Source organism: Thunnus thynnus, chromosome 16 (assembly GCF_963924715.1).
Source record: "Thunnus thynnus chromosome 16, fThuThy2.1, whole genome shotgun sequence".
In the NCBI taxonomy this organism is placed as follows: domain Eukaryota; kingdom Metazoa; phylum Chordata; class Actinopteri; order Scombriformes; family Scombridae; genus Thunnus; species Thunnus thynnus.
The window spans coordinates 15,222,627-15,231,616 of NC_089532.1; the positions used below are offsets into that span (position 1 = coordinate 15,222,627).

The window sequence follows — 8,990 nt, forward strand, 5'->3', positions numbered from 1 at the left end:
AGTTAATTAGATAGTCTAAGATGGTACTTGGCTCACTAACTTAAATACATTAAAATACTATAGATTCAATAACATCATTTAGTACATAATAAAAACTTGATTATTAGCTAAGATACAAGGAATGATGGAATAATCATTAATTGCAGGCCTATAGCTCTATGCACATGAAATGAAAGGATTCACAAAAGTCATGACTCATTTTGACTTGTCATCACAACAGGCTGTTCTTTCAATATGCAAAAAAGTGAGAGAACACCTTCCATTTCCATTTTCAATTTATTATGATAAACTTACAATAAAGTACTTTATAAAGATGACTTTGAAATGAACAAAGATGATTACAACTGACACATTCATAGTAGTTTCCCAGTAGTACATATAACACAAAATTACAACATAAAAAAAACATATCTGTTATATCAGTTTAACAACCGCAAAACTTCAGTGTTTAACAGATTCTGAACAAGTGTTTACTTCTTCCACCTCAGTGTGTCTTCTCTCTGCGTACATGTATACTGGCAGATTCTCAAAAAGATAATTCACCCATGAAAACAAATTAAAAAATGACAGCTTATTTAAGGCTCATATTTACAATATATTGCTGTGTAGCAATACATTTGTGTCTGAACTTGATGAACAACTTGATGTCAAATAGCTAAGGTTTTATAAACAATAACCGTGCTGTGTTAACTTTCTGAGTAAGTGGTGTCCAATGAACTGGAACTAAATTTAAGTAAGTTCATTTGAATTCAGATGTATAAACACTTTGGAGTTCATGGCTATTCAGTGAGTGGAGGCAGAGGTCAAGCAGTCCCACAGCCTTCCCTCTGATCACTATCTCACCAAGAAGCTGGACATTGCCCTGCAGTTTATACTATAAAGTAAAGCATTGTCTGTACACTGTCTTGGATTTTAGACATTCATAAGAAGGTGAGGGTATTTTTTCAGTTTTTTTCAGATACTAAACTGACATGCACTTTCAATTTCTATACTTTTTCCATATTTAAGTTGTTCATCTAACACATTTTTGTGTAAAATAGTGTACAGAACTCCTTTAAACAGCTGTTTAAATCATCAGCTGATTCGTGGGATTAGAAAAAATGCTGTCTGGCTATTGAACTTACCCTGAGGCTGAACCTGGGATTACTGTTGTCTGCTAGTTATCCTTGAAGGCAGCGAGATGGAAAGGCAGTTAAGCAAGTCCCAGAGGAGTTTCCAAACTTGCCCTTCAGTTTATCACAGTTTCCCGGATTGCACAAAGCCAATCAGAGGGTCAGGGACAGACATAAACCCTGCAGCAACAAGAAGAGGCTGTGGGCTGCAAAGACAGCCGAGTTCCTGAAAGTGATCCGGCCTTCCACGGCAGGGTACACGCGCTTCATGTCTGTGATGTATTTGGAGAAAACAGTAATGTCCATATCACCTACAAGAGGTGGGAAAAACAGCTTGGTTAGTTTTTAAAAAATATTTTCCATCTCCATCATCAGGGGCCTGATTCATGACCTCTTGTTTTGTCATCCGGATGTTTTTGGTGTTCTGTGAGTTCACCAGTCATGGAAGCAGATATCGTGAATATCTGCTTCCATGACTGGCGCACCGACCCTCCCCAACCCCTATCATAACCACCTGCCCCCCTAGCACTCCAGCCAGCTGCCTCTCCCCAGGTCAATGTGAGCCGTCACTGTTGGAATGACATATCTTCCTGAGGATGCCAATTCTCTCTTGGCTTCCCAGTGGCTCTGGTCTTGTGATCTAATGTTGCATCTGGCTGTGTGTGTGTTGTTGTTTACTGGGAAAATGCAAACAGACACCTCAGCCATGTTGGCACTACTCCTTTCTGCGCATGTTTAAAAGTACCTGTTCTCAGTGCTTTACAGTGCTACAAGCTGTGTTTGCAAGTATGAGACAGCTGCAGTATAGAGCCATATCAAAACATACTCACCAGACTGAGTTTAAGTAAGTTCAATAAATAATAATAGTATTTAACTGGCTTTCTTAAATGTATGTACAGGCACTCTTTCCTAGGCCATATGATAAGCTGCAGTCATTGGTTTCTTCCATCAAACAAAAATGCATTCACATCCATTGTGCATTAAGAATTGTTTGGACTAAAACCATTTCCTCTCTTTCATCTCTGCGCTCTCGCTGACCTGTTTGGGAAATTCACTTCTCAAGTGCTTTTGCAAAGACACTTAAATGTGATGTGTGGTTGCAAGTCTAGTAGTCAATACAGAAATTTCACATGCCTCCCAAGTGTTTTGCACTCTTTAAACTCCTATATATCCCCTATAATAAGCACTGATGATTCAATTTGACTTTATCTTCCAAATATTCTCCCAGAGTCCATCAAAAGCATTGGTTGGCAAACACTGTCTCCTTGCTCAGCTTGTAGATATTTTTCTGGAAGTACTGAAATAGGCTGTCTTTATACATCACACTAAACACATTTACCTTACAAACAAAAAGGAACTTTCATTTCAAGTAATCTCATCTCACACAATCACATTACTGAACCACCTCTGCTTCCCACCTGTGTTGTGTTTTAGCAACTCCTCCTTGATCATAGTGAAGCCATCACCTCCGCCCACTATGTATGAAGGCATGACCACAGTGTAGGTCTCCTCCAGGTCCAATGGTTCATACTTGGGCACACGGCACTTAGTGCACAGCATGGACACAGACACGACACGCTCGTTTACTGGCCTAGAGAGGTCATACTCCACATGAATGCCTGGAAATGTCAAAGAGAAAACAATGGATATGTTACGTTTACTTAAGTATTAATGTTCTCGATGCACATTAGTAACAAGTAAAACAGAGGAATAGTTAGCTGTTTAGCTTAGCTGTTTCCAAATGCTTCCTGGTTTTAGGCTAATTGCTTCCCACGCTGTAGAAATACAAATCATGGTTTTTACACAGTGGTTTTTATGTGGATTAAACAAATAAGATATAACTTGTTAATAAGTGAGCTTTAGAGGTGCTGTTAGTCACATATCGTTACCTTCAGACAGACCTAGGCTAGCTGTTTCCCCCTGTTTCCAGTCTTTGTGCTAAGTTAAGGTAATTCAAGCTTCATATTTACCGTACAAACATTAGAGTGGTATCAATCTTCTCATCTAACACTCATCCAGACTACTACTTCTTGAATACAAAAACTGAACAGAGAAGGTAAGCTATTAGTTAAAAGGATAAGGTTGGCAATTTTCTATATTTTTCTTATTGTCAACAAATGTGCAGAGCCAAACCAACAATTAACTCATCCTACTTGAAAGTATTGTGTGTGTATCAAAGCCTGATATATCTTATTCTTCTGTGCCGCAGACCTCAGCTATTGTCCAAAAACTATTAGAAATGCATAAATGAGCCACACTGCTGCACTGGGTGATATCTTCCTTCAGCATGCAGACTGCAGGCATGTTAGATTGTTTAGAAATGGCTCCAAAGACTAGTAACAGCGATCACATTTTTAGTCTCAGGAGAGTAGTTCCATGTACGGCAGATGCCACTGCGTGTGCGTGAGAACACAGTTCCGTTTACAGTGCTTTTGACTTTGTACTGAAGTTCTTTGAGAAATTTACAATGTAGTACAAAGTCAAGAGGTTGTGATATGTAGCACAATAAGCTAGTGAAGCTCTGTAAACAGAACCACATTCCCGCACATGCATATGTGGCATCTGTCTTACATAGAACTACTCTCTAGAGACTGAAAATGTGATCACTGAAACAAACTACCATGGCAGTAATCTTTGGGGCGGTAACCCAGTGCAACAGTATGGCTCATTCTCATGTTTTTAATAGTTTTTGGACAACAACGGAGCTCTGTGGCACAGAAGAATATGATATATCAAGCTTTGGATACACGCACAGAAGAAAGAAAAAGGAAAGAAAAGAAAGAAAGAGGAAAAATACATAGTACCAGTCAAAAGTTTGGATACACTTTCTCATTCTGGGAAGGTGTGTCCAAACTTTTGACTGGTACTGCAGAAAACTGCCAACCATATCCTTTAATATTATTCTAAGAGTCACTCAATTATAAAACAGTGTTGGTAGATGAGCACAGGAGCGCAAGGACACCTGAGACTTGCAGAAATTCTCCAGACATGCTTCCATATCTGTGAATGGAGTGTTCAAATGCTTTTTTCACTGTTGATCCCTTTATCTGGACCAAGTCAAAGGTTCCTCCAAATGGTAAGACGGTGAGAACCTCTTCCATAGTTATGGTACCTAAGAGCAAGAGTAAGTACATTATAAAAACAGCTGCGGCCAGTTCAAATACAATAAGTGGCCTTTGTAGTGAAACTCTACATTATTCTGTAGAAAAATCTGTTAAAGTACCATTGTTGTAGCGCTCGTTTATAGCTGCCCGTATGGCTCCACTATTCAGCATGCATATGCCCACATGATTCCACTGCTGCTCACTTGAATGCTTTAAATTGTGATAAATCTGACAACACAACACAATAGAAAAGAAAATGTTACATGTTGACTGGGGACTTCCTGGAGATCTGGTGAGTGGTATTTACGTCAGCCCCTCCAAATCCCTTCAGCCTTCTCAATTCCATGAATTCCCTTCTAATGTTAAACACTGGACATGCACAGACAGGATCTGAGCTTACAAACAGGGTGAAGTTGATGGTCTCTGTTACAGAAAACATGTTCATGTATGCCAGAAAAAAAATCCTTTTGTCACGTGGTTAATAAAGTAAACAACAGAGTGAGTGAGCAGCTAAAACCTTTAAAATATGTGAATGACTGGCTGAATGAATGTACTGAAGGTTGCTTGTAATTATTACCATAGCATCACAAATCATGTTTCCAAGGTTACACTCCCGAAATCGACAATCCTCAAATGTCCCATTGAGGTAGACTAACGTCTGCCCAACGTACTGTGAGGAGAACTGAGCCAAGCCCTTCTTCCACATTTCAATGTCAGCAAGGATCTCTGGGTCTTAGAGTTTAAAAAAAAATTAAGCTTATGAAAACAATGATTTAAGAAAACATGAGACAAGCTTATTGCATTTTAAATGAAACCACAAGAAAGCTGCAATAGTTTAGCAGACAGAGCATGCATTATAATGTTCCATGGTGTTTTTTAATGAATAATCTAAAGGTGGAAGTCCAAACTTTTGTTTCAGCAGCTGTGTAAACATCATCAATTTCCAAAATTATTCCAGGATGTACACTTAATTATTTATTTACTTGAGAAATGCAGACAGACATGGCTTGACATATCTTAACATCACATCAAGTCATTTTAACATTATATTTGATTTAACGACTGATTTCAACTTTGTCCTTTCAAGCGGTGACGCACCAAAGTCTAACATGGGCCGTGTGTAATTACTGAAGCACAGGCTGCTTCTGCAGTTTACCTTGAGGTATGCTGCTGTCCATTAGGATGGGGTTCCCATCAGCTTTTACCACGTTCCCAGCTTTGTCAAAGGTAACCTTCAAGTATCCAAGGTATTTCCCAAATGCAAACGCCTGGACCACCGGTACGTTTCTCCCATCATTAGACGTCACCATGAAAGGGTACGGACCTGCTGGCACTTCGGTGGATGGGGGCTTTCCTGCAGCGAGAAACAGTTTGAGGTTTGCTGTGCACTGCTTCTCACTTCCTGTTGCAGTGGTAACAGGTAAGGGAAACCATGCTTCTGCTCTTACAGTTTTAAACTTATTTCATGCATCTGTGAAGCACATTACATATATGTGCTTATATATACATATACTGTATATAGTATAGTATAGTATATATAGAGTGTAGTGTGACAGTTAAAAAAGAGTAAAAAAGTAAGAAAGATTTCTGATAAAAATCAATCCCAGTTAAGAGTTACCAGTGTGAATTTCAACTAATATAAACCTTATCCAACAAAATAAATTAGAGGAGAGTACAGTACAGTACAATTACCAGTATAAAGGAAAGTGTTGGTGTGTCCTCCAATGACAACATCAACTCCTCTCACTCGCTTGGCGATATCTTGATCCACATCAAAGCCAGAGTGTCCCAGGGCGATGATCTTATTATAGCCCAAAGTCTCCAGCTTATCAACCTGAACTTGGAGCTCCTTCACCTCATCCTCAAACTTTAGGTGTTGGCCTTAAGCACAGAAAAGAGAGAGAAAGGGAATTTACTAAGTTTACATTAACTAAATAGTGGTGAGAAAAATTGTGACTAATTAACAGACTGATAAAGGTTAAAAAAGAATTGAATAGCATCTGTTGAACATTAAACAGAAGGAAAAATCTCAGGTACTGCCCTAATAAAACTTAAACTCATTGTGCACATGAAGTGCTGCATGCAACACTTTCTTACTAACTTCCATATGATGTTGATGAACATGTTTTACCTGGCATGGATAAGAATGGCGTCTCTGCAGTGGTGTATCCGACCACAGCCACGTTCTCTGAGCCCACACTGATGACTGTGTATGGCTTGTAGTAGCCGCTGAGTTTTGTTGCCAGAGTCTGGTCAGGTTTTATGTTGGCGCTCACCACAGAACAATTTACATTCTGGAGGAAGGGCTGGATCAGACCCTCCACCCCATTGTCAAACTCATGGTTTCCAAAAGCCTATGAACACAAAAACAACATGAACATGGATTTTTATAAAACTGATTCAATATTTTTTTCAATTAATGACCATTCTTCCAACGCGCAGTTCAGTCATGTTTATTTCTGATTCACATTTAAAATCACGATTAAAAGAATGTTTACCATAGCGTCATAACCTAGTTTGTTCATAAAGTACGCTGCTTCAGCGCCTTTATAGTAGTTAAACCAGACAGTTCCCTGAAACTGGTCTCCAGCATCCAGAAACAACACATTCTTCTCCTTTTTCCGGATCTCCGACACTTTGGTGAACCTCCTGGCGACCCCAGCGAAGCAGGGACCACCGGCTGGACATTTCCCCGAGTCCACGCTGGTCTCCTCGATCCGTGCATGGTTGTCGTTGGTGTGAAGCAGTGTCAGCTCGAAAGTCGACCCTCGACCCAAAATGTTTAAAAGCAGAAAGAGGCAGAGGGAGGTGAAGGGAGCGCGCCGACACTTCCAGACGCTCATCGTGTGGCTGTGCGTAAAAACGCACCAGTGACCAAGAATGTATAGCACAAGAAAAAAAGGCGTGGGCTTTCCCTCTTAAGTGGGGAGGATACTCTAGGATCACAATATGTTAGAAAACGTCTGTATCCATGCGAACCCGTTCCAACCAAGGAAAAAAATGTAAAAACAGCCAAATTCAAACAGTAAGGTAGCTTTTTTCTTTCTAAATACGGTGAAATACATTTTGATGCTTTTTGGAGCCAAAACCAAGAACAGATGTTAACCGATGGCTACTGTAAGATTTGACGGTAAAATACAGTAGTGGAGGGACACAGTTAAGCCACATGCAACCATCAGCATCATATAACCATCGTTCATTCTCCTTTGTGGGATCAAACCAGGACTGCTACATGAGGAAGATGAAGGAGAAACTTCAACAGAACAGCTTATGCTATGTCTGGAGTGGCATGAAGAGTATCTCTGGATACAAAGAATCCAGGAGCGGACAGCTGGTGGGGGATGTGGATTGGGCAGGTTAAATCTGTTTATCAACAGGTTTGACTCTGACTCTTCCCCTCAGACCTCCACTTTACTCTGTGACATGTCTCTGCCACCCCTTCCCACTCCGCCACCACACTCACTTCAACCTCCAGATTCCTGCCCCAACTCTAGTCCACAGACCACCCCCTCCCACACTACCGTCTCCTAGCCCCTCTAGGCAACCTATTCATGTGACTCCCCTGGCACTATCAAGTGCAAGCTGGACTGGACAGAGAACACCACAGCCCTGTACAAAAAGGGCCAGAGTCGTCTCTACCTATTGAGGAGACTGAGGTCCTTTAGTGTACAGGGACCACTTCTGAAGTCATTCTATGACTCAGTGGTGGCACCAGTCATCTTTTATGCGGTTGTCTGCTGGGGCAGTAGCATTGCTGCAACAGAAAAAAAGAGACTGAATAAGCTGATTAGCAGGGCTCGATCTGTCATAGGGTGCTCCCTGGACACCTTTGAGGTGGTGAGTGAGAGGAGGATGATGACTACACTCCGGGCCAACCTTGACAACACCTCCCACCCCCTGTGTGAGTACCTTTGTGCCCTGGGCAGCTCCCTCAGCAACAGGCTGCTCCACCCAATCTGTTCTAAGGAGCGGCTCTGCAGATCTTTTGTCCCTGCAGCTATCAGATTCTACAACAGCAGTCATCACTGCTCAGACTGGTCATACTGGTATCATTAGTGGTGGTAGTAGTAGTAATATTATCATATTATTAGTAATACTACTGATATGTGTTACATCTCCTCACACTGAACCACCCAACTCCAGGTCATTTTTTTACATATCCTTGCACGTGTCACTTTGGAGCAGCTACATCTCGGGTTTTTGCACTTTTGGCTGCCATGTATTTGCTGTTTTTGTGTGCGTTATTTATTTATATAGACATTCATATGTTGTGTTTGTTGCCTGATTGTTACTTGTAGTTTGCTGCTGTAATGCCTAAATTTCCCTTTGAGGGATCAATAAAGTTTCATCTTATCGTATCTTATCTTATTTTATTTGCAGCCTTGCAACAGCCTCTTATCTTAATCAAAAAACTACAGACTATACAGAACTCAGTTGCCAGGCACAATCACAATCATGTTTTAGGATTGATTTTAAGATCTTATTGATTACCTTTAAGGCTCTTCATGACCTGGCTCCAGATTATATTTTAGATCTTCTAATCCCTTATGAACTTTTGTGTAGTTTGAGATCCTCAGGCAGAGGTCTTCTGTCTCTTCCAAAGTCCAGGCTGAAAACTAAAGGGGACGGAGTCTTTGCCATCAGGGCCCGAGGCTCTGGAGTGACCTGTCCGAGGAATAAGACTGAGTCAGTCAGTGTCTTTCAAGTCACCTCCTACAACCTACTTTTATCATAAAGCATTTTACCTGAGCTGCCTGCTTATTTTACTTGACTT

The 8,990-nt window shown here is 40.7% G+C and overlaps 1 protein-coding gene across 1 annotated transcript; it reads right to left on the minus strand.

Annotated features, from left to right (window-relative positions):
- Positions 1-257: 257 nt before the first annotated feature.
- LOC137199327 (snake venom 5'-nucleotidase-like) lies at positions 258-7,560 on the minus strand. Its single transcript, XM_067613548.1, has 9 exons — positions 6,715-7,560; positions 6,348-6,570; positions 5,909-6,097; positions 5,373-5,570; positions 4,794-4,948; positions 4,336-4,444; positions 4,075-4,224; positions 2,531-2,731; positions 258-1,423 (listed from the first exon to the last, which is right to left on the minus strand). Exons 1-9 carry the CDS (start codon positions 7,057-7,059, stop codon positions 1,266-1,268), a joined length of 1,728 nt encoding a protein of 575 aa, XP_067469649.1. The 5' UTR covers positions 7,060-7,560; the 3' UTR covers positions 258-1,265.
- Positions 7,561-8,990: the final 1,430 nt, after the last annotated feature.

Excerpts from the sequence above, each read along its gene's own strand:
- LOC137199327 (XM_067613548.1), bottom strand. The coding sequence starts at position 7,059 with ATGAGCGTCTGGAAGTGTCGGCGCGCTCCCTTCACCTCCCTCTGCCTC. Across the intron at positions 4,445-4,793 it reads ACATGATTTGTGATGCTATG|ATTTATCACAATTTAAAGCA; the intron begins GTAATAATTACA and ends TTGTGTTGTCAG. Across the intron at positions 2,732-4,074 it reads AGAATTTCTGCAAGTCTCAG|GCATTCATGTGGAGTATGAC; the intron begins GTGTCCTTGCGC and ends TGACATTTCCAG.